The 27,558-nt window shown below is 56.2% G+C and overlaps 1 protein-coding gene across 1 annotated transcript; it reads right to left on the bottom strand.

Moving 5' to 3' along the window:
- Positions 1 to 27,558, bottom strand: LOC139235713 (proteasome activator complex subunit 1-like). The gene is made up of 10 exons (XM_070866753.1): positions 27,432 to 27,558; positions 26,285 to 26,317; positions 24,516 to 24,578; positions 24,048 to 24,143; positions 19,723 to 19,819; positions 14,309 to 14,406; positions 8,087 to 8,155; positions 2,481 to 2,548; positions 1,580 to 1,634; positions 1 to 69 (listed from the first exon to the last, which is right to left on the bottom strand). The coding sequence occupies exons 1-10, from the start codon at positions 27,471 to 27,473 to the stop codon at positions 1 to 3; spliced, it is 690 nt and encodes a 229-aa protein (XP_070722854.1). The 5' UTR covers positions 27,474 to 27,558.

Genomic DNA, 27,558 nt, shown 5'->3' with positions numbered 1-27,558 from the left:
TCACGCAGCGAGGTGGTGTGATCGGGAACGCGCTGCTTGAAAGGTCGGTGGGAGCAGGTTCAACGGTAACTTTCAAACCGGAATTGGAGAGAGAATTGAAGGGGAAAAATTAACAGGGCTCGGGGGCGGGGGGGGGGGGGAAGGGGAGTGGGACTGATTGGATCGGTCCTTCTGTGCTGTATCGTTCTACGATTCTGAGATCAATGGGACTATTGTGGGGAAAAACCCGGCGGGAGTCGTGCAGCACCCCGAGGGGAGACGATGAAAGAGAGGGAGGCCCAAGGGAGAATATCAGGCAAGGCCGAGCTTCAGACCCACTGCCCAGCAGATTTCCGTCCACCTCCGTCCTGGGGCGGGATTTGACCCCAGCTTCCAGAAGGTGAAAGGTCAACGGTCTGACCCACACCCCACCCCCACCCCCACCCCCACCCAGTCCGCATTTTCGAGGATGCGGAGGAGACTGACTGGGGCAGGGCCGCATTGTCCGCATGGTTCCCCCCAGACACGAGACGCCCCAAAGCCAAGCGCTCTACTCGGAACTCCTTCACGGGCAAGCGAGCCCCAGGGTGGGCAGAGGAAACGTTACAAGGGACCACCCTCAAAGCCCTCCCTGATAAAGTGCAACATCCCCCACCTTATCGAAACGTATCAGATTATGAGGGGGCTCGACAAGGTGGATGCAGAGAGGATGTTTCCACTGATGGGGGAGACTAGAACTAGGGGGCATGGTCTCAGAACTGAGATGAGGAGGAATTTCTTCTCTCAGAGGGTTGTAAATCTGTGGAATTCTCTGCCCCAGAGAGCTGTGGAGGCTGGGACATTGAATATATTTAAGGTGGAGATAGACAGATTTTTGAGCGATAAGGGAGTGAAGGGTTATGGGGAGCGGGCGGGGAAGTGGAGCTGAGTCCATGATCGGATCAGCCATGGCCGTATTAAATGGCGGAGCAGGCTCGAGGGGCCGAATGGCCGACTCCTGCTCCTGTTTCTGATGGTCTTATTCGGCCCCTCGAGCCTGAGCCGGCTTCTTTGAAACATTATCCGATTGGTCCCATTCTCCCATCGCCTGCAAAGTTCTCCTTTAGTTACCAGAGGACACTGACGTTAGATCATTGGCAAAGAAGCAGAGGGTAGGGGCGGGAGGAGAGAAAAGAGGGAGAGATGGGGCAGAGGATGAAGGGAGAGAGAGGAGGGGACGGGGAGAGAGAGGAGGGGACGGGGAGAGAGAGGAGGGGACGGGGAGAGAGAGAGAGAGAGAGAGAGGAGGGGACGGGGGGAGAGAGAGAGAGAGAGAGAGAGAGAGAGAGAGAGAGAGAGAGAGAGAGGGAGGAGAGAGAAGGCGGCGAGGAGGACAGGAGGAAGGAGGAAGGAGGAAGAGAGGGGTAGGGAAAGCTCAGGAGGGGAGGGGAGGGGGAAGGGGAGAGGGGAGAGGGGAGAGGGGAGAGGGGAGAGGGGAGAGGGAGAGGGGAGAGGGGAGAGGGGAGAGGGGGAGAGGGGAGAGGGAGCGAGGGAGCGAGGCCAGTGGGTTTGGTTGGCCCCCCTCCCCGCGGGAGGACTGAGGGATGTTGAGGGGTCTCACCACGTGTTGCTGTTTCGCTGCTTTTGCCACGGCATCGCCTCGATCCAGGAAATACCTGAGAGAGAGAGAGAGAGGCAGTGAGCATCGCAAGGCCCACGGGGGGGGGGGGGGTCAGCATCGACTGAGACCCCCGACCCTCCTTACCCACCAGCATCAACCCCACCCACCCTCCACACCCCCTCACCCACCCAGCCCCATTGGGCCACCACCCCACTCTTGCTCCCTCTCCCCCCGCGCTCTCCCTCTCCCCCCACCGCCCTCTCCCCCTCCCGCGCTCTCCCCCTCCCCCCACCGCGCTCTCCCCCTCCCGCGCTCTCCCCCTCCCCCCACCCCCGCGCTCTCCCCCTCCTCCCCCCCGCGCGCTCCCTCTCCCCCCACCGCCCTCTCCCCCCACCGCGCTCTTCCCCCTCCCGCGCTCTCCCCCTCCCGCGCTCTCCCCCTCCCCCCACCCCCGCGCTCTCCCCCTCCTCCCCCCCGCGCGCTCCCTCTCCCCCCACCGCCCTCTCCCCCCACCGCGCTCTTCCCCCTCCCGCGCTCTCCCCCTCCTCCCCCCCGCGCTCTCCCCCTCCTCCCCCCCGCTCTCCCCCCGCACTCTTTCCCCTCCCCCCACCACTCTTCCCCTCACTCCCCCCCCGCACTCTCCCCTCTCTTCCCGCACTCCCCTCCCCCCGCACTCCCCTCCCCCCCACACTCCCCCCTCCCGCGCTCTCCCCCTCCTCTCCCCCCCCGCACTCCCCCTCCTCTCCCCTCCTCCCCACCGCGCTCTCCCCCTCCTCCCCCCTCCCCCCTCCTCCTCTCCCCCTCCTCCCCACCGCGCTCCCCCCCCCCCCGCGCACTCCCCCCCCCGCGCACTCCCCCCCTCCTCCCCCCGCACTGTGATAACCACACTCCGGGGACCTACTTGGTGATCTGGGTCTGGAATCCCTCCACCTTGGTCCGACTGCTCGTCATCAACTCAAAGACCTTCTCCTAAAAGAGCAGGACAGAGGGCGGGTTAGCCCATGATCAGTGACCGGGGGGGGGGGAGGGGGGCGGGTTAGCCCATGATCAGTGACCCGGAGGGGGGGGGCGGGTTAGCCCATGATCAGTGACCGGGGGGGGGGGGTTAGCCCATGATCAGTGACCGGGGGGCTGATGAGGTACACTGTGCACCTCACCTCCTCCGTGTGAGCTTTGAAGGGCTCCTGTTGCAACCAAACCCGTCTCAACAACAATACTGCGCATTTACGTAGGGCCTCCATCGTACTAAAACTACCCGGCAGGGCAGTGGCAAATGGAGTTTAATCTGGAGAAGTGTGAGGGAATGCATTTGGGGAGGGCTAACAAGGCGAGGGGAATACACATTAAATGGTCGGACACTGAGAAGTGTCGAGGAACAGAGGGACCTTGGAGTGCAGGTCCACAGATCCCTGAAGGTAGCAGGCCAGATGGATAAGGTGGTTAAGAAGGCATACGGAATACTTGCCTTTATTGGCCGAGGCATGGAATACAAGAGCAGGGGAGGTTATGCTTGAACTGTATAAAACACTGGTTAGGCCACAGCTGGAGTACTGCGTGCACAGTTCTGGTCACCACATTACAGGAAGGATGTGATTGCACTGAAGAGGGTACAGAGGAGATTTACCAGGATGTTGCACTGGAGAGGGTACAGAGGAGATTTACCAGGATGTTGCACTGGAGAGGGTACAGAGGAGATTTACCAGGATGTTGCACTGGAGAGGGTACAGAGGAGATTTACCAGGATGTTGCACTGGAGAGGGTACAGAGGAGATTTACCAGGATGTTGCACTAGAGAGGTTACAGAGGAGATTTACCAGGATGTTGCACTGGAGAGGGTACAGAGGAGATTTACCAGGATGTTGCACTGGAGAGGGTACAGAGGAGATTTACCAGGATGTTGCACTGGAGAGGGTACAGAAGAGATTTACCTGGATGTTGCACTAGAGAGGTTACAGAGGAGATTTACCAGGATGTTGCACTGGACAGGGTACAGAGGAGATTTACCTGGATGTTGCACTAAAGAGGGTACAGAGGAGATTTACCAGGATGGTGCACTGGAGAGGGTACAGAGGAGATTTACCAGGATGTTGCACTGGAGAGGGTGCAGAGGAGATTTACCAGGATGTTGCACTAGAGAGGGTACAGAGGAGATTTACCAGGATGTTGCCGGGACTGGAGAATTTTAGCGATGAGGAAAGATTGGATAGGCTGGGGTTGTTTTCCTTGGAACAGAGGAGGCTGAGGGGAGACCTGATTGAGGTGTATAAAATGATGAGGGGCCTGGATAGAGTGGATAGGACGGACCTGTTTCCCTGGGCAGAGGGGTCAACAACCAGGGGGCAGAGATTGAAAGTAATTGGGGGGAGGTTTAGAGGGGATTTGAGGGGAAATGTCTTCACCCAGAGGGTGGTGGGGGTCTGGGGGGGAACTCACGGCCTGAAAGGGGGGTAGAGGCAGAAACCCTCACCACATTTGGATGTGCACCTGAAGTGCCGTAACCCACAGGGCTACGGACCCAGAGCGGGAAAGTGGGATTAGGCCGGGTAGCTCTTGGTCGGCCGGCACGGACACGATGGGCCGAATGGCCTCCTTCCGTGTTGTAAATTTCTGTGATTCTACGACCGAAGGCATTTCACAGGAGCGTAAATCAGACTACATCTGACCCTGAGCCACATAAGGAGATATTAGGGCAGGTGACCAAAAGCTTGGTCAAAGAGGTCGATTTTAAGGAGCATCTTAAAGGAAGTGAGGTAGCGAGGCGGAGAGGTTTAGGGAGGGAGTTCCAGAGCTTGGGGCCCAGGCAACAGAAGGCACGGCCACCGATGGTGGAGCGATGGAAACCGAGGATGCTCAAGAGGCCGGAATTGGAGGGGGTTACAGAGATAGGGAGGGGTGTAGGGGCTGGAGGAGGTTACAGAGATAGGGAGGGGTGTAGGGCTGGAGGGGTTACAGAGATAGGGAGGGGTGTAAGGGCTGGAGGGGGTTACAGAGATAGGGAGGGGTGTAGGGGCTGGAGGACGTTACAGAGATAGGGAGGGGTGTAGGGACTGGAGGGGGTTACAGAGATAGGGAGGGGTGTAGGGGCTGGAGTGGGTTACAGAGATCGGGAGGGGTGTAGGGGCTGGAGGTTAGAGAGATAGGGAGGGATGTAGGGACTGGAGGGGGTTACAGAGATAGGGAGGGGTGTAGGGGCTGGAGCAGGTTACAGAGATAGGGAGGAGTGTCGGGGCTGGAGGAGGTTACAGAGATAGGGAGGGGTGTAGGGGCTGGAGGGGGTTACAGAGATAGGGAGGAGTGTCGGGGCTGGAGGAGGTTACAGAGATCGGGAGGGGTGTAGGGGCTGGAGGGGGTTACAGAGATAGGGAGGGGTGTAGGGGCTGGAGGGGGTTACAGAGATAGGGAGGGGTGCAGGGGCTGGAGGAGGTTACAGAGATCGGGAGGGGTGTAGGGGCTGGAGGGGGTTACAGAGATAGGGAGAGGTGTCGGGGCTGGAGGGGGTTACAGAGATAGGGAGGGGTGTCGGGGCTGGAGGGGGTTACAGAGATAGGGAGGGGTGTGGGGGCTGGAGGGGGTTACAGAGATAGGGAGGGGTGTCGGGGCTGGAGGAGGTTACAGAGATAGGGAGGGGTGTCGGGGCTGGAGGGGGTTACAGAGATAGGGAGGGGTGTAGGGGCTGGAGGGGGTTACAGAGATAGGGAGGGGTGTCGGGGCTGGAGGGGGTTACAGAGATCGGGAGGGGTGTGGGGGCTGGAGGGGGTTACAGAGATAGGGAGGGGTGTCGGGGCTGGAGGAGGTTACAGAGATAGGGAGGGGTGTCGGGGCTGGAGGGGGTTACAGAGATAGGGAGGGGTGTAGGGGCTGGAGGGGGTTACAGAGATAGGGAGGGGTGTCGGGGCTGGAGGGGGTTACAGAGATCGGGAGGGGTGTCGGGGCTGGAGTGGGTTACAGAGATCGGGAGGGGTGTAGGGGCTGGAGGAGGTTACAGAGATAGGGAGGGGTGTAGGGGCTGGAGGGGGTTACAGAGATAGGGAGGGGTGTAGGGGCTGGAGGGGGTTACAGAGATAGTGAGGGGTGTCGGGGCTGGAGGGGGTTACAGAGATAGGGAGGGGTGTCGGGGCTGGAGGTGGTTACAGAGATAGTGAGGGGTGCAGGGGCTGGAGGAGGGTACAGAGATAGTGAGGGGTGTAGGGGCTGGAGGAGGGTACAGAGATAGTGAGGGGTGTAGGGGCTGGAAGGGGTTACAGAGATAGGGAGGGGTGTAGGGGCTGGAGGGGGTTACAGAGATAGGGAGGGGTGTAGGCGCTGGAGGGGGTTCCAGAGATAGGGAGGGGTGTAGGGGCTGGAGGGGGTTACAGAGATAGGGAGGGGTGTAGGGGCTGGAGGAGGTTACAGAGATAGGGAGGGGTGTAGGGGCTGGAGGGGGTTACAGAGATCGGGAGGGGTGTAGGGGCTGGAGGGGTTACAGAGATAGGGAGGAGTGTCGGGGCTGGAGGAGGTTACAGAGATATGGAGGAGTGTAGGAGCTGGAGGAGGTTACAGAGATAGGGAGGGGTGTAGGGGCTGGAGAAGGTTACAGAGATAGGGAGGGGTGTCGGGGCTGGAGGGGGTTACAGAGATAGGGAGGGGTGTAGGGGCTGGAGGGGGTTACAGAGATAGGGAGGGGTGTCGGGGCTGGAGGGGGTTACAGAGATAGGGAGGGGTGTAGGGGCTGGAGGGGGTTACAGAGATAGGGAGGGGTGTCGGGGCTGGAGGGGGTTACAGAGATCGGGAGGGGTGTCGGGGCTGGAGGGGGTTACAGAGATCGGGAGGGGTGTCGGGGCTGGAGGAGGTTACAGAGATAGGGAGGGGTGTAGGGGCTGGAGGGGGTTACAGAGATAGGGAGGGGTGTAGGGGCTGGAGGGGGTTACAGAGATAGTGAGGGGTGTAGGGGCTGGAGGAGGGTACAGAGATAGTGAGGGGTGTAGGGGCTGGAGGAGGGTACAGAGATAGTGAGGGGTGTAGGGGCTGGAAGGGGTTACAGAGATAGGGAGGGGTGTAGGGGCTGGAGGGGGTTACAGAGATCGGGAGGGGTGTCGGGGCTGGAGTGGGTTACAGAGATCGGGAGGGGTGTCGGGGCTGGAGGAGGTTACAGAGATAGGGAGGGGTGTAGGGGCTGGAGGGGGTTACAGAGATAGGGAGGGGTGTAGGGGCTGGAGGGGGTTACAGAGATAGTGAGGGGTGTCGGGGCTGGAGGGGTTACAGAGATAGGGAGGGGTGTCGGGGCTGGAGGGGGTTACAGAGATAGTGAGGGGTGTCGGGGCTGGAGGAGGGTACAGAGATAGTGAGGGGTGTAGGGGCTGGAGGAGGGTACAGAGATAGTGAGGGGTGTAGGGGCTGGAAGGGGTTACAGAGATAGGGAGGGGTGTAGGGGCTGGAGGGGGTTACAGAGATAGGGAGGGGTGTAGGGGCTGGAGGGGGTTACAGAGATAGGGAGGGGTGTAGGGGCTGGAGGAGGTTACAGAGATAGGGAGGGGTGTAGGGGCTGGAGGGGGTTACAGAGATATGGAGGGGTGTAGGGGCTGGAGGGGGTTACAGAGATAGGGAGGGGTGTAGGGGCTGGAGGGGGTTACAGAGATAGGGAGGGGTGTAGGGGCTGGAGGAGGTTACAGAGATAGGGAGGGGTGTAGGGGCTGGAGGGGGTTACAGAGATAGGGAGGGGTGTAGGGGCTGGAGGAGGTTACAGAGATAGGGAGAGGTGTCGGGGCTGGAGGAGGTTACAGAGATCGGGAGGGGTGTAGGGGCTGGAGGGGGTTACAGAGATAGTGAGGGGTGTAGGGGCTGGAGGAGGGTACAGTGATAGGGAGGGAGCGAGGCCATGGAGAGATCTGAAAACAATGATGGGAGAATTTTATCAAGGCTTTGCTGGACCGGGAGCCAATGTCGGTCAGTGATCACTGCGGGCGGTGGGTGGGTGGGTGGGTGGGGTGTGTATCGGACTTGACCAGTCAATGGGTGCACGCACCACTTGGTTCGATCACGTGTGTCTCAGTGAAACTCCAATCCTGCACTGGTACTGGGAGTGAAGGCCTGAGGATACGGGGCACCAGTCTCGGCGCTGGGACCCGAACCCATGTCCTTCCTGCTCAGAGGCGAGCGAGGGAGAGAACTACTCAACTGAGCCACGGCTGGGGAGAGAGCCAGCGAGTCTGAGAGCGAGTGCGCGCGAGTGTGGGAGAGCGAGACGAGAGCAAGCGAGGAGCGAGAGAGTGAGAGCGAGAGAGTGAGAGTGAGCGCGCGACAGCGAGAGTGTGAGTGTGTGTCTCAGTGTCAGCTCCTGTCCACCACGGGTAAATGTAAACGATTGACTCCTGTCTGGGACTGTTGGCCCGTGAGAGTGTGTGTGTGTGTGTGTCTCAGTCACTCTGACCTGCAGTGGACCATGCTCGGAATCACCGGCCGCGACAGAGCGACACTCCATCGAGGGCATCTGCACGCGCTCCGCGACCTGTGACCCGTGTCTGGACTTACCTGCACCGCCACGCCAAAGTTGTTGCCGTCTTCGATCTTGGGAATCTGCAACTGGATCCACATGGTCACCTGTGGGGGGGAGGGAAGTGGCCAATCGTCAGCTGCGAGCTATTCGGCTACATCGCCATCGCTGGCCCGCTCATACCGCCGCCATTGGTCACCGAGGAGACGGGGGGGGGGGGGCGGTGGTGAGCAAACGGTCAAGCACAGGCTCGCGCGCGAGGATGACAACAACTTGCGTTCACAGGGCACCATGCAACTAGGGAATGCTGGACGGAAATAGTCCAAGGTTCGTCCCATGGGAATGTGGGAACAGGAGGAGGCCCATTCAGCCCCTCGAGCCTGTTACACAGGAACAGGAGGAGGCCCATTCAGCCCCTCGAGCCTGTTACACAGGAACAGGAGGAGGCCATTCAGCCCCTCGAGCCTGTTACACAGGAACAGGAGGAGGCCCATTCGGCCCCTCGAGCCTGTTACACAGGAACAGGAGGAGGTCCATTCAGCCCCTCGAGCCTGTTACACAGGAACAGGAGGAGGCCCATTCAGCCCCTCGAGCCTGTTACACAGGAACAGGAGGAGGTCCATTCAGCCCCTCGAGCCTGTTACACAGGAACAGGAGGAGGCCATTCAGCCCCTCGAGCCTGTTACACAGGAACAGGAGGAGGCCCATTCAGCCCCTCGAGCCTGTTACACAGGAACAGGAGGAGGCCCATTCGGCCCCTCAGGCCTGTTACACAGGAACAGGAGGAGGCCCATTCAGCCTCTCGAGCCTGTTACACAGGAACAGGAGGAGGCCCATTCAGCCCCTCGAGCCTGGTACACAGGAACAGGAGGAGGCCCATTCGGCCCCTCGAGCCTGTTACACAGGAACAGGAGGCCCATTCAGCCCCTCGAGCCTGGTACACAGGAACAGGAGGAGGCCCGTTCAGGCCTGATCCACCCATTCAATTAGATCATGGCTGCTCCGGATCTCAACTCCATCTACCCGGCTTGGTTCCATCTCTCTTAATACCCTCAACATCAAAAAATTCGATCTATCTCAGTCCTGAAATGTTACATCAACCTCCGGCCTCAACAACATTTTCGGGGGAGGGGGAAGAGAGGTTTGCAAATTCCCACGATCCCTTTGTGTGAAGAAGTGCTTCATGACATCACCCCCTGGCTCTAATTTTAAGGCGATGCTTCCCCCACCCTTTGTTCTGGACCCTCACCCCACCCCAGCAGAGGGAATGACATCTCTCGACCGACCCTGGAAGTTGTCCTTCGGACGTCGTGTGATACAACGACAATGGGAGCTGTTGACCAATCAAAGCCATCGCTCGCCTATCGATAAGTCGACGACAGACCCAGACACGAGGTGAGTAAACCTCAGTGCAGGAGAGCTTTGAGACCCCAAACACACCTGTTCCTCCCAAGGCAAATCACACTTAGCACACCTCCCACGTACCACATCAAAAGGTTACTGCACAAGATAAAAGTTCACGGGGTTGGGGGTAATATATTAGCATGGATAGAGGATTGGCTAACTAACAGAAAACAGAGAGTCGGGATAAATGGTTCATTCTCCGGTTGGCAACCAGTAACTAGTGGGATGCCACAGGGATCAGTGCTGGGTCCCCAACTATTTACAATCTATATTAACGACTTGGAAGAAGGGACTGAGTGTAATGTAGCCAAGTTTGCTGACGATACAAAGATGGGAGGAAAAGCAAATGTGTGAGGAGGACACAGAAAATCTGCAAAAGGACACAGACGGGCTCAGTGAGTGGGCAAACATTTGTCAGATGGAGTATAATGTGGGAAAGTGTGACGTCATGCACTTTGGCAGAAAAAAATCAAAGAGCAAGTTATTATTTAAATGGAGAAAGATTGCAAAGTGCCGCAGTACAGCGGGACCTGGGGGTTACTTGTGCATGAAACACAAAAGGTGAGTCTGCAGGTACAGCAAGTGATCAGGAAGGCCAATGGTATCTTGGCCTTTATTGCAAAGGGGGATGGAGTATAAAAGCAGGGAAGTCTTGCTCCAGTTATACAGGGTATTGGTGAGGCCACACCTGGAGTACTGCGTGCAGTTTTGGTCTCCGTATTTACGAAAGGATATACTTGCTTTGGAGGCAGTTCAGAGAAGGTTCACTCGGTTGATTCCGGGGATGAGGGGGTTGACTTATGAGGAAAGGTTGAGGAGGCTGGGCCTCTACTCATTGGAGTTCAGAAGAATGAGAGGTGATCTTATCGAAACGTATCAGATTATGAGGGGGGCTCGACAAGGTGGATGCAGAGAGGATGTTCCCACTGATGGGGGAGACTAGAACTAGGGGGCATGGTCTTAGAATAAGGGGCCGCCCATTTAAAACTGAGATGAGGAGGAATTTCTTCTCTCAGAGGGTTGTAAATCTGTGGAATTCTCTGCCCCAGAGAGCTGTGGAGGCTGGGTCATTGAATATATTTAAGGTGGAGATAGACAGATTTTTGAGCGATAAGGGAGTGAAGGGTTATGGGGAGCGGGCGGGGAAGTGGAGCTGAGTCCATGATCGGATCAGCCATGATCGTATTAAATGGCGGAGCAGGCTCGAGGGGCCGAATGGCCCACTCCTGCTCCTATTTCTTATGTTATTCTATTCATTCAGGTACATACATTCAAGCTGGAGTCACATGGGCCTGGACCACCAATCACGATGCAGTATTCTCATTGATAATAATGGGAACTGTGTTTGTCCGAGTTCCCATTACTATCAATGAGAAAAAAAAACACAAATACTTTAATACAGCATAATAAATAAATAAAATACCTCATATTTAAAATTTACTCAGATTAAAGTTAATTAAACATTTTACAACAAAATTGAAATGTTTTTTTATACGGTTTAAAATAAACTTACCTTAATAGACAGGGTCTTTAACATAAAAATGTGTATTTAAAAGTTAATTTTAATTGGTGGGAGGGTTAGGGGACGGGGGGGGATGGGCTTCGATGGGAGGGTTAGGGGACGGGAGGGATGGGCTTCGATGGGGGGGGGTTAGGGGACGGGAGGGATGGGCTTCGATGGGAGGGTTAGGGGACGGGAGGGATGGGCTTCGATGGGAGGGTTAGGGGACGGGAGGGATGGGCTTCGATGGGAGAGTTAGGGGACGGGAGGGATGGGCTTCGATGGGAGGGGTTAGGGGACGGGAGGGATGGGCTTCGATGGGAGAGTTAGGGGACGGGAGGGATGGGCTTCGATGGGAGGGTTAGGGGACGGGAGGGATGGGCTTCGATGGGAGAGTTAGGGGACGGGAGGGATGGGCTTCGATGGGGGAGTTAGGGGACGGGAGGGATGGGCTTCGATGGGAGGGTTAGGGGACGGGAGGGATGGGCTTCGATGGGAGAGTTAGGGGACGGGAGGGATGGGCTTCGATGGGAGGGTTAGGGGACGGGAGGGATGGGCTTCGATGGGGTTAGGGGACGGGAGGGATGGGCTTCGATGGGAGGGTTAGGGGACGGGAGGGATGGGCTTCGATGGGAGGGTTAGGGGACGGGAGGGATGGGCTTCGATGGGAGAGTTAGGGGACGGGAGGGATGGGCTTCGATGGGAGGGTTAGGGGACGGGAGGGATGGGCTTCGATGGGAGTTAGGGGACGGGAGGGATGGGCTTCGATGGGGGAGTTAGGGGACGGGAGGGATGGGCTTCGATGGGAGTTAGGGGACGGGAGGGATGGGCTTCGATGGGAGTTAGGGGACGGGAGGGATGGGCTTCGATGGGAGGGTTAGGGGACGGGAGGGGATGGGCTTCGATGGGAGAGTTAGGGGACGGGAGAGATGGGCTTCGATGGGAGTTAGGGGACGGGAGGGATGGGCTTCGATGGGAGAGTTAGGGGACGGGAGGGATGGGCTTCGATGGGAGAGTTAGGGGACGGGAGAGATGGGCTTCGATGGGAGGGTTAGGGGACGGGAGGGATGGGCTTCGATGGGAGGGTTAGGGGACGGGAGGGATGGGCTTCGATGGGAGTTAGGGGACGGGAGGGATGGGCTTCGATGGGGGAGTTAGGGGACGGGAGGGATGGGCTTCGATGGGAGTTAGGGGACGGGAGGGATGGGCTTCGATGGGAGAGTTAGGGGACGGGAGGGATGGGCTTCGATGGGAGGGTTAGGGGATGGGAGGGATGGGCTTCGATGGGAGGGTTAGGGGACGGGAGGGATGGGCTTCGATGGGGGAGTTAGGAGACGGGAGGGATGGGCTTAGATGGGAGAGTTAGGGGACGGGAGGGATGGGCTTCGATGGGGTTAGGGGATGGGAGGGATGGGCTTCGATGGGAGAGTTAGGGGACGGGAGGGATGGGCTTCGATGGGAGGGTTAGGGGACGGGAGGGATGGGCTTCGATGGGAGGGATGGGCTTCGATGGGGTTAGGGGACGGGAGGGATGGGCTTCGATGGGAGATTAGGGGACGGGAGGGATGGGCTTCAATGGGGTTAGGGGACGGGGGGGATGGGCTTCGATGGGAGAGTTAGGGGACGGGAGGGATGGGCTTCGATGGGCGAGTTAGGGGACGGGAGAGATGGGCTTCGATGGGAGAGTTAGGGGACGGGAGGGAGGGATGGGCTTCGATGGGGTTAGGGGACGGGAGGGATGGGCTTCGATGGGGGGGTTAGGGGACGGGAGGGATGGGCTTCGATGGGAGAGTTAGGGGACGGGAGAGATGGGCTTCGATGGGAGAGTTAGGGGACGGGAGGGATGGGCTTCGATGGGGGAGTTAGGGGACGGGAGGGATGGGCTTCGATGGGGGAGTTAGGGGACGGGAGGGATGGGCTTCGATGGGAGAGTTAGGGGACGGGAGGGATGGGCTTCGATGGGAGGGTTAGGGGACGGGAGGGATGGGCTTCGATGGGGGAGTTAGGGGACGGGAGGGATGGGCTTCGATGGGGGAGTTAGGGGACTAGGGGGATGGGCTTCGATGGGGGAGTTAGGGGACTAGGGGGATGGGCTTCGATGGGGGAGTTAGGGGACGGGAGGGATGGGCTTCGATGGGGGAGTTAGGGGACGGGAGGGATGGGCTTCGATGGGAGGGTTAGGGGACGGGAGGGATGGGCTTCGATGGGGGAGTTAGGAGACGGGAGGGATGGGCTTAGATGGGAGAGTTAGGGGACGGGAGGGATGGGCTTCGATGGGGTTAGGGGATGGGAGGGATGGGCTTCGATGGGAGAGTTAGGGGACGGGAGGGATGGGCTTCGATGGGAGGGTTAGGGGACGGGAGGGATGGGCTTCGATGGGAGGGTTAGGGGACGGGAGGGATGGGCTTCGATGGGGTTAGGGGACGGGAGGGATGGGCTTCGATGGGAGAGTTAGGGGACGGGAGGGATGGGCTTCGATGGGAGGGTTCGGGGACGGGAGGGATGGGCTTCAATGGGGTTAGGGGACGGGGGGGGATGGGCTTCGATGGGAGAGTTAGGGGACGGGAGGGATGGGCTTCGATGGGAGAGTTAGGGGACGGGAGAGATGGGCTTCGATGGGAGAGTTAGGGGACAGGAGGGAGGGATGGGCTTCGATGGGGTTAGGGGACGGGAGGGATGGGCTTCGATGGGGGAGTTAGGGGACGGGAGGGATGGGCTTCGATGGGAGAGTTAGGGGACGGGAGAGATGGGCTTCGATGGGAGAGTTAGGGGACGGGAGGGATGGGCTTCGATGGGGTTAGGGGACGGGAGGGATGGGCTTCGATGGGAGGGTTAGGGGACGGGAGGGATGGGCTTCGATGGGAGAGTTAGGGGACTGGAGGGATGGGCTTCGATGGGAGGGTTAGGGGACGGGAGGGATGGGCTTCGATGGGAGGGTTAGGGGACGGGAGGGATGGGCTTCGATGGGAGAGTTAGGGGACTGGAGGGATGGGCTTCGATGGGAGGGTTAGGGGACGGGAGGGATGGGCTTCGATGGGGTTAGGGGACAGGAGGGATGGGCTTCGATGGGGTTAGGGGACAGGAGGGATGAGCTTCGATGGGAGGGTTAGGGGACGGGAGGGATGGGCTTCGATGGGAGGGTTAGGGGACGGGAGGGATGGGCTTCGATGGGAGAGTTAGGGGACGGGAGGGATGGGCTTCGATGGGACAGTTAGGGGACGGGAGGGATGGGCTTCGATGGGAGAGTTAGGGGACTGGAGGGATGGGCTTCGATGGGGGGTGGACATGTCCGGGTCCGGAGCTCCAGAGAAAGGAGGAAGGGGCGGACGGGCTATTGCGGAAACTTGCGACTCACGATGTAACTCTTCTCCTTCAGCAGTCTGAGTTGTGGTTTGATGATGTTGAGCAGGGCCAGTATTTTATCATTGCCGGGCACTGGGCCACAGGGCGGTCCTGGAATCAGAGGGCAGTGGAGAAACGGTTAGCATAACAACATAAGAAATAGGAGCAGGAGCTGGCCATTCGGCCCCTCAAGCCTGCTCCGCCATTTAATACGATCATGGCTGATCCGATCATGGACTCAGCTCCACTTCCCCGCCCGCTCCCCATAACCCTTCACTCCCTTATCGCTCAAAAATCTGTCTATCTCCACCTTAAATATATTCAATGACCCAGCCTCCACAGCTCTCTGGGGCAGAGAATTCCACAGATTTACAACCCTCAGAGAAGAAATTCCTCCTCATCTCAGTTTTAAATGGGCGGCCCCTTATTCTAAGACCATGCCCCCTAGTTCTAGTCTCCCCCATCAGTGGGAACATCCTCTCTGCATCCACCTTGTCGAGCCCCCTCATAATCTTATATAAGATAAGATCACCTCTCATTCTTCTGAACTCCAATGAGTAGAGGCCCAACCTACTCAACCTATTTTCATAATTCAACCCCCTCATCCCCGGAATCAACCGAGTGAACCTTCTCTGAACTGCCTCCAAAGCAAGTGTATCCTTCTGTAAATACGGAGAGCAAAACTGCACGCAGTACTCCAGGTGTGGCCTCACCAATACCCTGTATAACTGGAGCAAGACTTCCCTGCTTTTATACTCCATCCCCTTTGCAATAAAGGCCAAGATACCATTGGCCCTTCCTGATCACTTGCTGTATCTGCAGACTATCCTTTTGTGTTTCACGCACAAGTAACCCCCAGGTCCCGCTGTACTGCGGCACTTTGCAATCTTTCTCCATTTAAATAATAACTTGCTCTTTGATAGAACGCCTTTACAACCTCAGGAGGTCCCAACAACTTGAATTCACACAGCACCCTGTCAGCCTTAAACGTCCCAACACCCTGAACATGAACGTTATCAAAGATTTGGCACTGAGCCACACAAGGAGAAATTAGGGGGGCCAAAGAGGTCAGTTTTAAGGAGCATCTTAGAGAGAGGTAGAGAGGCAGAAAGGTTTAGGGAGGGAGTTCCAGAGCTTGGGGCCCAGGCAACAGAAGGCACGGCCACCGATGGTGGAGTGATTATAATCAGGGATGGTCAGGAGGGCAGAATTAGAGGAACGCAGACATCTTGGGGGGGGTTGTGGGGCTGGAGGAGATTTCAGAGATAGGGAGGGGGCGAGGGCCATGGAGGGATTTGTAAACAAGGATGAAATTTTGAAATCGAGGCGTTGCTGAACCGGGAGCCAATGTAGGTCAGCGAGCACAGGGGGTGATGGGTGAGTGGGACTGGGTGCGAGTTAGGACACGGGGTCAGCGAGCACAGGGGGTGATGGGTGAGCGGGACTTGGTGCGAGTTAGGACACGGGGCAGTGAGCACAGGGGGTGATGGGTGAGCGGGACTGGGTGCGAGTTAGGACACGGGGCAGTGAGCACAGAGGGTGATGGGTGAGTGGGACTTGGTGCGAGTTAGGACACGGGGCAGTGAGCACAGGGGGTGATGGGTGAGCGGGACTTGGTGCGAGTTAGGACACGGGGCAGTGAGCACAGGGGGTGATGGGTGAGCGGGACTGGGTGCGAGTTAGGACACAGGGCAGTGAGCACAGGGGGTGATGGGTGAGCGGGACTGGGTGTGAGTTAGGACACGGGTCAGCGAGCACAGGGGGTGATGGGTGAGCGGGACTGGGTGTGAGTTAGGACACGGGTCCAGTGAGCACAGGGGGTGATGGGTGAGCGGGACTGGGTGCGAGTTCGGACATGGGGCAGTGAGCACAGGGGGTGATGGGTGAGTGGGACTCGGTGCGAGTTAGGACACGGGGTCAGCGGGAGTTTGGGATGAGGTCATGTTTCACAACGCATTTAGACAACACCTCTCACCACATCGGGACATTCCAAAGCGCTTTACAAGCCGACAAAATACATTTTTTAAATATACAGATACAGCGTCTGAACTCCGCAATCCTCTGGACCGAGTACGTGTCGCGTTTTGGGTTTTACCGGATTTCGGATCTCGCCACCCACCAACCCTCCACTCCTCGCCGAAACATCCAGGTTTTCGACAATTCCGTTTTTTGGAAACATAGAAAATAGGTGCAGGAGTAGGCCACTCGGCCCTTCGAGCCTGCACCACCATTCAATGAGTTCATGGCTGATCATTCACCTCAGTACCCCCTTTCCTGTTCTCTCTCCATACCCCTTGATCCCTTTAGGCGTAAGAGCCACATCTAACTCCCTCTTGAATATATCCAACGAACTGGCCTCAACAACTCTCTGCGGCAGGGAATTCCACAGGTTAACAACTCTCTGGGTGAAGAAGTTTCTCCTCATCTCGGTCCTAAATGGCTTACCCCTTATCCTTAGACTGTGTCCCCTGGTTCTGGACTTCCCCAACATCGGGAACATTCTTCCCGCATCTAACCTGTCCAGTCCCGTCAGAATTTTAGATGTTTCTATGCGATCCCCTCTCATCCTTCTAAACTCCAGTGAATAAAGGCCCAGTCGATCCAGTCGCTCCTCATATGTCAGTCCTGCCATCCCGGGAATCAGTCTGGTGAACCTTCGCTGCACTCCCTCAATAGCAGGACCAGATTTGGGACGTTGCACCTGTATATATCAGTGTTGTTGGGTTGAGGGATAAATATCCCCCCCCCCACTCCACCCCCCTTCCAATAGTGGCCGTGGGATCTTTTATGTCCAACCCGAAAGGGCAGATGGGACCTCGGTTTAACGTTTCATCTCGAAAGATGAGTGAAAATTCACGCGGCGATACGTTAAAGAGAGAGCATGGAATCATATAATTCCCTTTGTGCACTTGTTGTAACGGAAAAGTTACATCTTTGAAACATAGAAACATAGAAAATAGATGCAGGAGTAGACCATTCGGCCCTTCGAGCCTGCACCGCCATTCAATGAGTTCATGGCTGAACATGCAACTTCAGTACCCCATTCCTGCTTTCTCGCCATACCCCTTGATCCCCCGAGTAGTAAGGACTACATCTAACTCCTTTTTGAATATGTTTAGTGAATTGGCCTCAACAACTTTCTGTGGTAGAGAATTCCACAGGTTCACCACTCTCTGGGTGAAGAAGTTCCTCCGCATCTCGGTCCTAAATGGCTTACCCCTTATCCTTAGACTGTGACCCCTGGTTCTGGACTTCCCCAACATTGGGAACATTCTTCCTGCATCCAACCTGTCTAAACCCGTCAGAATTTTAAACGTTTCTATGAGATCCCCTCTCATTCTTCTAAACTCCAGTAAATACAAGCCCAGTTGATCCAGTCTTTCTTGATAGGTCAGTCCCACCATCCCGGGAATCAGTCTGGTGAACCTTGGCTGCACTCCCTCAATAGCAAGAATGTCCTTCCTCAGGTTAGGAGACCAAAACTGTACACAATACTCCAGGTGTGGCCTCACCAAGGCCCTGTACAACTGTAGCAACACCTCCCTGCCCCTGTACTCAAATCCCCTCGCTATGAAGGCCAACATGCCATTTGCCTTCTTCACCGCCTGCTGTACCTGCATGCCAACCTTCAATGACTGATGTACCATGACACCCAGGTCTCGTTGCACCTCCCCTTTTCCTAATCTGTCACCATTCAGATAATAGTCTGTCTCTGTTTTTCCAACTAAAGTGGATAACCTCACATTTATCCACATTATACTTCATCTGCCATGCATTTGCCCACTCACCTAACCTATCCAAGTCACTCTGCAGCCTCATAGCATCCTCCTCGCAGCTCACACTGCCACCCAACTTAGTGTCATCCGCAAATTTGGAGAGACTACATTTAATCCCCTCGTCTAAATCATTAATGTACAATGTAAACAGCTGGGGCCCCAGCACAGAACCTTGCGGTACCCCACTAGTCACTGCCTGCCATTCTGGAAAGTACCCGTTTACTCCTACTCTTTGCTTCCTGTCTGACAACCAGTTCTCAATCCACGTCAGCACACTACCCCCAATCCCATGTGCTTTAACTTTGCACATTAATCTCTTGTGTGGGACCTTGTCGAAAGCCTTCTGAAAGTCCAAATATACCACATCAACTGGTTCTCCCTTGTCCACTCTACTGGAAACATCCTCAAAAAATTCTAGAAGATTTGTCAAGCATGATTTCCCTTTCACAAATCCATGTTGACTTGGACCTATCATGTCACCTCTTTCCAAATGCGCTTGTATAGAACTTTGGTTCAACCACACTGGGAGCACTGTGCACAGTTCTGGTCTCCATATCACACTGGGAGCACTGTGCACAGTTCTGGTCATATCACACTGGGAGCACTGTGCACAGTTCTAGTCTCCATATCACACTGGGAGCACCGTGCACAGTTCTGGTCATATCACACTGGGAGCACCGTGCACAGTTCTGGTCTCCCTATCACACTGGGAGCACCGTGCACAGTTCTGGTCTCCCTATCACACTGGGAGCACCGTGCAAAGTTCTGGTCTCCATATCACACTGGGAGCACTGTGTACAGTTCTGGTCTCCATATCACACTGGGAGCACTGTGCACAGTTCTGGTCATATCACACTGGGAGCACTGTGCACAGTTCTGGTCTCCATATCACACTGGAAGCACTGTGCACAGTTCTGGTCATATCACACTGGGAGCACTGTGCACAGTTCTGGTCATATCACACTGGGAGCACTGTGCACAGTTCTGGTCTCCATATCACACTGGGAGCACTGTGCACAGTTCTGGTCTCCATATCACACTGGGAGCACTGTGCACAGTTCTGGTCATATCACACTGGGAGCACTGTGCACAGTTCTGGTCTCCATTGTACAAAAGGGATAGAGAGAGACTGGAGAAGGTGCAGAAAATGGAATAATAGTTATAACCTCCCAGTTCTGCTATCAGGAAAGACTGAACGTGCTGGGGCTGTTTTCTCTGGACAAGAGAAGGCTGAGGGGTGACCCTGATAGAGGTGTTTAAGATTATGAAGGGGTTCGATTGGGTAAACGTCGAGAAGATATTTCCACTTGTGGGGGGAGACCGGAACCAGGGGGCCACCAATATCAGACAGTCACTGATAAACCCAACGGGGAATTCAGGAGAAACTCCTTTACCCAGAGAGGGGTGAGAATGTGGAACTCGCTGCCACAGGGAGGGGTTGAGGCGAATAGTATCGATGCGTTTAAGGGGGAGCTGGATAAACACACGGGGGAGATGGGAATAGAGGGTTATGGTGATGGGGTGAGATGGAGAGGGGTGGGAGGGGCTGGTGTGGAGCATAAACCCCGACACGGAGCGGTGGGCAGGGTGGCGTGTTTCTGTGCTGTACATTGGATGTAATATTTTGTCACAGTCATCACACAATGCTCACCACTATCTTCGTCATCTTTATCTTTGTCCTTCTCTTTGTCCTTCTCTTTGTCCGTTTCCTTCTCTGTCTCCTTCTTTAATTCCTCCTTTTTCTTTTTCTGCACAAATGAAACATTTATAAACGCAGCCACAAGGGAAGCGTTAAATTAGCACACATTCTCTGAGCTCACATTTGGATAATTACACTGACACAACTGTCGCCCGGTCCTCTCACAAACTTATGACGAGGGAGAACATAATCAGAGCAGGAATAGGCCACACGGCCCTCGAGCCTGCTCTGTCATTTCGTACGATCATGGCTGATCTTCAAAGTATGTTTGGGATTGATACAGGGCTATTGGGGAGAGAGCAGGGCAGTGGGATTAGTTTGGGATTGACACAGGGCTATGGGGAGAGAGTGGGGCAGTGGGATTAGTTTGGGATTGACACAGGGCTATGGGGGAGAGAGCGGGGCAGTGGGATTAGTTTGAGGATTGATACAGGGCTATGGGGAGAGAGTGGGGCAGTGGGATTAGTTTGGGATTGACACAGGGCTATGGGGAGAGAGTGGGGCAGTGGGATTAGTTTGGGATTGACACAGGGCTATGGGGAGAGAGTGGGGCAGTGGGATTAGTTTGGGATTGACACAGGGCTATGGGGAAGAGAGCGGGGCAGTGGGATTAGTTTGGGGATTGATACAGGGCTATGGGGAGAGAGCGGGGCAGTGGGATTAGTTTGGGGATTGATACAGGACTATGGGGAGAGAGCGGGGCAGTGGGATTAGTTTGGGGATTGATACAGGGCTATGGGGAGAGAGTGGGGCAGTGGGATTAGTTTGGGGATTGATACAGGACTATGGGGAGAGAGCGGGGCAGTGGGATTAGTTTGGAGATTGATACAGGACTATGGGGAGAGAGCGGGGCAGTGGGATTAGTTTGGGGATTGATACAGGGCTATGGGGAGAGAGCGGGGCAGTGGGATTAGTTTGGGGATTGATTCAGGGCTATGGGGAGAGAGCGGGGCAGTGGGATTAGTTTGGGGATTGATACAGGACTATGGGGAGAGAGCGGGGCAGTGGGATTAGTTTGGGGATTGATTCAGGGCTATGGGGAGAGAGCGGGGCAGTGGGATTAGTTTGGGGATTGATACAGGACTATGGGGAGAGAGCGGGGCAGTGGGATTAGTTTGGGGATTGATACAGGGCTATGGGGAAGAGAGCGGGTCAGTGGGATTAGTTTGGGGATTGATACAGGGCTATGGGGAGAGAGCGGGGCAGTGGGATTAGTTTGGGATTGACACAGGGCTATGGGGAGAGAGTGGGGCAGTGGGATTAGTTTGGGATTGACACAGGGCTATGGGGGAGAGAGCGGGGCAGTGGGATTAGTTTGAGGATTGATACAGGGCTATGAAGAGAGAGCGGGGCAGTGGGATTAGTTTGGGATTGATACAGGGCTATGGGGAGAGAGTGGGGCAGTGGGATTAGTTTGGGGATTGATACAGGGCTGTGGGGAAGAGAGCGGGGCAGTGGGATTAGTTTGAGGCTTGATACAGGACTATGGGGAGAGAGCGGGGCAGTGTGATTAGTTTGGGATTGATACAGGGCTATGGGGAGAGAGCGGGGCAGTGGGATTAGTTTGGGATTGATACAGGACTATGGGGAGAGAGCGGGGCAGTGGGATTAGTTTGGGGATTGATACAGGGCTATGGGGAAGGGAGCGGGGCAGTGGGATTAGTTTGGGATTGATACAGGACTATGGGGAGAGAGCGGGGCAGTGGGATTAGTTTGGGGATTGATACAGGGCTATGGGGAAGGGAGCGGGGCAGTGGGATTAGTTTGGGGATTGATACAGGGCTATGGGGGGAGCGCGGGGCAGTGGGATTAGTTGGGGAATGACACAGGACTATGGGGAAGAGTGCAGGGCAGTGGGATTAGTTTGGGGATTGATACAGGGCTATGGGGAAGAGAGCAGGGCAGTGGGATTAGTTTGGGATTGATACAGGGCTATGGGCAGAGAGCGGGGCAGTGGGATTAGTTTGGGGATTGATACAGGGCTATGGGGAGAGAGCGGGGCAGTGGGATTAGTTTGGGGATTGATACAGGGCTACGGGGAAGAGAGCGGGGCAGTGGGATTAGTTTGAGGATTGATACAGGGCTATGGGGAAGAGAGCGGGGCAGTGGGATTAGTTTGGGAATTGATACAGGGCTATGGGGAGAGAGCGGGGCAGTGGGATTAGTTTGAGGATTGATACAGGACGATGGGGAGAGAGCGGGGCAGTGGGATTAGTTTGGGATTGATACAGGGCTATGGGGAGAGCGGGGCAGTGGGATTAGTTTGGAGATTGATACAGGGCTATGGGGAGAGCGGGGCAGTGGGATTAGTTTGGGGATTGATGCAGGACTATGAGGAGAGAGCGGGGCAGTGGGATTAGTTTGGGGATTGATACAGGGCTATGGGGAGAGAGTGGGGCAGTGGGATTAGTTTGGGGATTGATACAGGACTATGGGGAGAGAGCGGGGCAGTGGGATTAGTTTGGGGATTGATACAGGACTATGGGGAGAGAGCGGGGCAGTGGGATTAGTTTGGGGATTGATACAGGACTATGGGGAGAGAGCGGGGCAGTGGGATTAGTTTGGGGATTGATACAGGGCTATGGGGAGAGAGCGGGGCAGTGGGATTAGTTTGGGGATTGATACAGGACTATGGGGAGAAAGCGGAGCAGTGGGATTAGTTTGGGATTGATACAGGGCTATGGGGAGAGAGCGGGGCAGTGGGATTAGTTTGGGGATTGATACAGGACTATGGGGAGAGAGCGGGGCAGTGGGATTAGTTTGGGGATTGATACAGGACTATGGGGAGAGAGCGGGGCAGTGCGATTAGTTTGGGATTGATACAGGGCTATGGGGAGAGAGCGGGGCAGTGGGATTAGTTTGGGGATTGATACAGGGCTATGGGGAGAGAGCGGGGCAGTGCGATTAGTTTGGGATTGATACAGGGCTATGGGGAGAGAGCGGGGCAGTGGGATTAGTTTGGGGATTGATACAGGGCTATGGGGAGAGAGCGGGGCAGTGGGATTAGTTTGGGATTGATACAGGGCTATGGGGAGAGAGCGGGGCAGTGGGATTAGTTTGGGGATTGATATAGGTCTATGGGGAGAGTGTGCCGCACTGTCGGAGGGGCAGTACTGAGGGAGCGCCGCACTGTCGGAGTGGCGGTACTGAGGGAGCGCCGCACTGTCGGAGGGGCGGTACTGAGGGAGCGCCGCACTGTCGGAGGGGCGGTACTGAGAGAGCGCCGCACTGTCGGAGGGGCAGTACTGAGGGAGCGCCGCACTGTCGGAGGGGCAGTACTGAGGGAGCGCCGCACTGTCGGAGGGGCAGTACTGAGGGAGAGCCGCACTGTCGGAGGGGCAGTACTGAGGGAGCGCCGCACTGTCGGAGGGGCAGTACTGAGGGAGTGCCGCACTGTCGGAGGGGCAGTACTGAGGGAGTGCCGCACTGTCGGAGGGGCAGTACTGAGGGAGCGCCGCACTGTCGGAGTGGCGGTACTGAGGGAGCGCCGCACTGCACTGTCGGAGGGGCAGTACTGAGGGAGCGCCGCACTGTCGGAGGGGCAGTACTGAGGGAGCGCCGCACTGTCGGAGGGGCGGTACTGAGGGAGTGCCGCACTGTCGGAGGGGCGGTACTGAGGGAGCGCCGCACTGTCGGAGGGGCAGTACTGAGGGAGCCCCGCACTGTCGGAGGGGCAGTACTGAGGGAGCGCCGCACTGTCGGAGGGGCAGTACTGAGGGAGCGCCGCACTGTCGGAGGGGCAGTACTGAGGGAGCGCCGCACTGTCGGAGGGGCGGTACTGAGGGAGCGCCGCACTGTCGGAGGGGCAGTACTGAGGGAGCGCCGCACTGTCGGAGGGGCAGTACTGAGAGAGCGCCGCACTGTCGGAGGGGCAGTACTGAGGGAGCGCCGCACTGTCGGAGGGGCAGTACTGAGGGAGCGCCGCACTGTCGGAGGGGCAGTACTGAGGGAGAGCCGCACTGTCGGAGGGGCAGTACTGAGGGAGCGCCGCACTGTCGGAGGGGCAGTACTGAGGGAGTGCCGCACTGTCGGAGGGGCAGTACTGAGGGAGTGCCGCACTGTCGGAGGGGCAGTACTGAGGGAGCGCCGCACTGTCGGAGGGGCAGTACTGAGGGAGCGCCGCACTGTCGGAGGGGCGGTACTGAGGGAGTGCCGCACTGTCGGAGGGGCGGTACTGAGGGAGTGCCGCACTGTCGGAGGGGCAGTACTGAGGGAGTGCCGCACTGTCGGAGGGGCAGTACTGAGGGAGTGTTGCGTTCGCGCCCCCCTCCACACACCTCTTCCTCTTCTCGTTTGTCCTTGGCGGGGTCAGGGATGGGGATATCCAGCTCAGCCCGGATTAACGACAGATCCAGAATGTTCAGATCACTGCTCTGTGGACAGAGATTTCAGAGAAGAATTAGAGACTGTGTATAAACAGTAAGGATCCGTTTGAGCGACTGACCCACCCAGTCCCCTCCTGAGCAAAGACGGCCATTATACGCAGCACCCGATATTCAGTTCAAAGCGATCCCATCCATTCGCCTCTCCGGCTGAGACCGATTTCTCGGACAAGGGGGATCTCAGTCCCCTTTGACCCCAGGGAGGTGAAAGGTCAGAGTTTGACCCACTGACCCCACCCAAGCGAGAGAGGCGACCGCTGTCCCATCGGTCTCGGGGCCGGGGGGGACGTACGGTCACACCGTCCTTGCGCTGAATTTCAACGTGTTCGACACTCAAAGAAGAGTAACATCGTTTTCACCCACCTTCAGCAAAGTGTCCAACTCCTCCAGCTTCTGGGGGAAGAAAGTGGCCACCAGACCCTCAGCCTGTCGGGGGAGAGGGGAAAGGAGAGATTACCCATCGATAGGTCGCCCGTCTGTCACCACACAGATACACACACACACACAGATACACACACACAGATACACACCCACATAGATACACACACACACAGATACACACACACACAGAGATACACACACACAGAGATACACACACACATAGATACACACACACACAGAGATACACACCCACATAGATACACACCCACATAGATACACACACACACACAGATACACACACACAGAGATACACACCCATAGATACACACACACAGATACACACACACAGATACACACACACACAGATACATACACACACACATCCACACATATACATACACACACACATCCACACATATACATACACACACACACAGATACATACACACACACATCCACACATATACATACACACACACACATCCACACATATACATACACACACACACATCCACACATATACATACACACACACATCCACACATATACATACACACACACATCCACACATATACATACACACACACATCCACACATATACATACACACACACATCCACACATATACATACACACACACATCCACACATATACATACACACACACATCCACACATATACATACACACACACATCCACACATATACATACACACACACATCCACACATATACATACACACACACATCCACACATATACATACACACACACATCCACACATATACATACACACACACATCCACACATATACATACACACACACATCCACACATATACATACACACACATACACACACATATACACATACATACACACATATACATACACACACACACATATACACACACACACACACATATACATACACACACATATACATACACACACATATACACATACATACACATATACACATACATACACACATATACACATACATACACACACATATACACATACATACACACACATATACATACACACACACATATACACATGTACATACACACATGTACATACACACACACATATACACATATACATACACACACACATATACACATATACATACACACACACATATACACATGTACATACACACATGTACATACACACACACATATACACATGTACATACACACACACATATACACATGTACATACACACACACATATACACATGTACATACACACACACATATACACATGTACATACACACACACATATACACATGTACATACACACACACATATACACATGTACATACACACACACATATACACATGTACATACACACACACATATACACATGTACATACACACACACATATACACATGTACATACACACACACATATACACATGTACATACACACACACATATACACATGTACATACACACACACATATACACATGTACATACACACACACATATACACATGTACATACACACACATATACACATGTACATACACACACACATATACACATGTACATACACACACACATATACACATGTACATACACACACACATATACACATGTACATACACACACACATATACACATGTACATACACACACACATATACACATGTACATACACACACACATATACACATGTACATACACACACACATATACACACACACACATACACACACACATATACACACACACACATACACTTACCTGTATGGCAAGATCTTTTCTGAAGGTATCGATCTGTAAGAGAGAAAAGAGTCGGTGAATTTCTGATCACAGATTGCCCTTCAGCATTTCACTTCCTGATTTATAGACCAGCAAAATATCAGTCTGTGTGTTCGAGAGAGGGGGGGGAGGAGGGGAGAGAGGGAGGGGAGAGAGGGGGGGGGGGGAGGGGGGGGGGAGAGAGGGAGAGAGGGGGGGAGAGAGGGGGGGGGGAGGGGGGAGAGGGAGGGGAGGAGGGGGAGGGGGGGGAGGGGGGAGAGGAGAGGGGGAGGGGGAGGGGGAGGGGGGAGAGGGGGAGGGGGAGGGGGAGAGGGAGGGGGAGGGGGAGAGGGAGGGGGAGGGGGGGGAGGGAGGGAGGGGGAGGGGGAGAGGAGAGGGAGGGAGGGGGATGTGGGAGAGTCCGGCGTGGGGTGAGGGGTCTCTGGTTCTGCGCTGGTCCGGGCTTTTGTGAGGGTGTGTGGGTGTTGTGCTCGTGTGGAGGGAGGGAGGGGGGGAGAGAGAGAGGGAGGGAGGGGGGGAGAGAGAGAGGGAGGGAGGGGGGGAGAGAGAGAGGGAGGGAGGGGGGGAGAGAGAGAGGGAGGGAGGGGGGGAGAGAGAGAGGGAGGGAGGGGGGAGAGAGAGAGGGAGGGAGGGGGGGAGAGAGAGGGAGGGGGGGAGAGAGAGGGAGGGGGGGAGAGAGAGGGAGGGAGGGGGGGAGAGAGAGGGAGGGAGGGGGGGAGAGAGAGGGAGGGAGGGGGAGAGAGAGAGAGAGAGGGAAGAGGGAGAGAGGGGGTTAAGGGGGGGTTTGGGGGGCGGTGCGGTGTACACGGTGCGGGTGTACAGTGCCGGGTGTACACGGTGCCCGGTGCGGGTGTACAGTACGGGTGTACACGGTGCCCGGTGTACACGGTGCCGGGTGCCCGGTGCCGGGTGCGGGTGTACAGTACGGGTGTACACGGTGCCGGGTGCGGGTGTACAGTGCCCGGTGCCGGGTGTACACGGTGCCCGGTGTACACGGTGCCGGGTGCGGGTGTACAGTACGGGTGTACACGGTGCCGGGTGCGGGTGTACAGTGCACGGTGCCCGGTGCCGGTGTACACGGTGCGGGTGTACGGTGCCGGGTGTACACGGTGCCGGGTGCGGGTGTTACCAGGGCCCGGGCGGAGGGCTCGATGCTCAGGGGGGGGCCCATGCTGCTGACGGTGTGAGGCGCGGGGCCGTGTCCCGAGTCAGACCGAAAGTGAAAGCCTGCCCCGGGGGGCGGGGCTTCCGCCCGT

Source organism: Pristiophorus japonicus, chromosome 23 (genome assembly GCF_044704955.1).
Source record: "Pristiophorus japonicus isolate sPriJap1 chromosome 23, sPriJap1.hap1, whole genome shotgun sequence".
Classification (NCBI taxonomy): Eukaryota; Metazoa; Chordata; class Chondrichthyes; family Pristiophoridae; genus Pristiophorus; species Pristiophorus japonicus.
This window is presented reverse-complemented; position numbering and strand designations above follow the sequence as displayed.

Coding starts and splice junctions, on each gene's coding strand:
- LOC139235713 (XM_070866753.1), bottom strand. CDS start 27,473: ATGGGCCCCCCCCTGAGCATCGAGCCCTCCGCCCGGGCCCTG. Junction 14,407..19,722: donor TAAAGATGACGAAGATAGTG/GTGAGCATTGTG, acceptor CTCTGATTCCAG/GACCGCCCTGTGGCCCAGTG. Junction 70..1,579: donor CAGCGAAACAGCAACACGTG/GTGAGACCCCTC, acceptor CCGGTTTGAAAG/TTACCGTTGAACCTGCTCCC.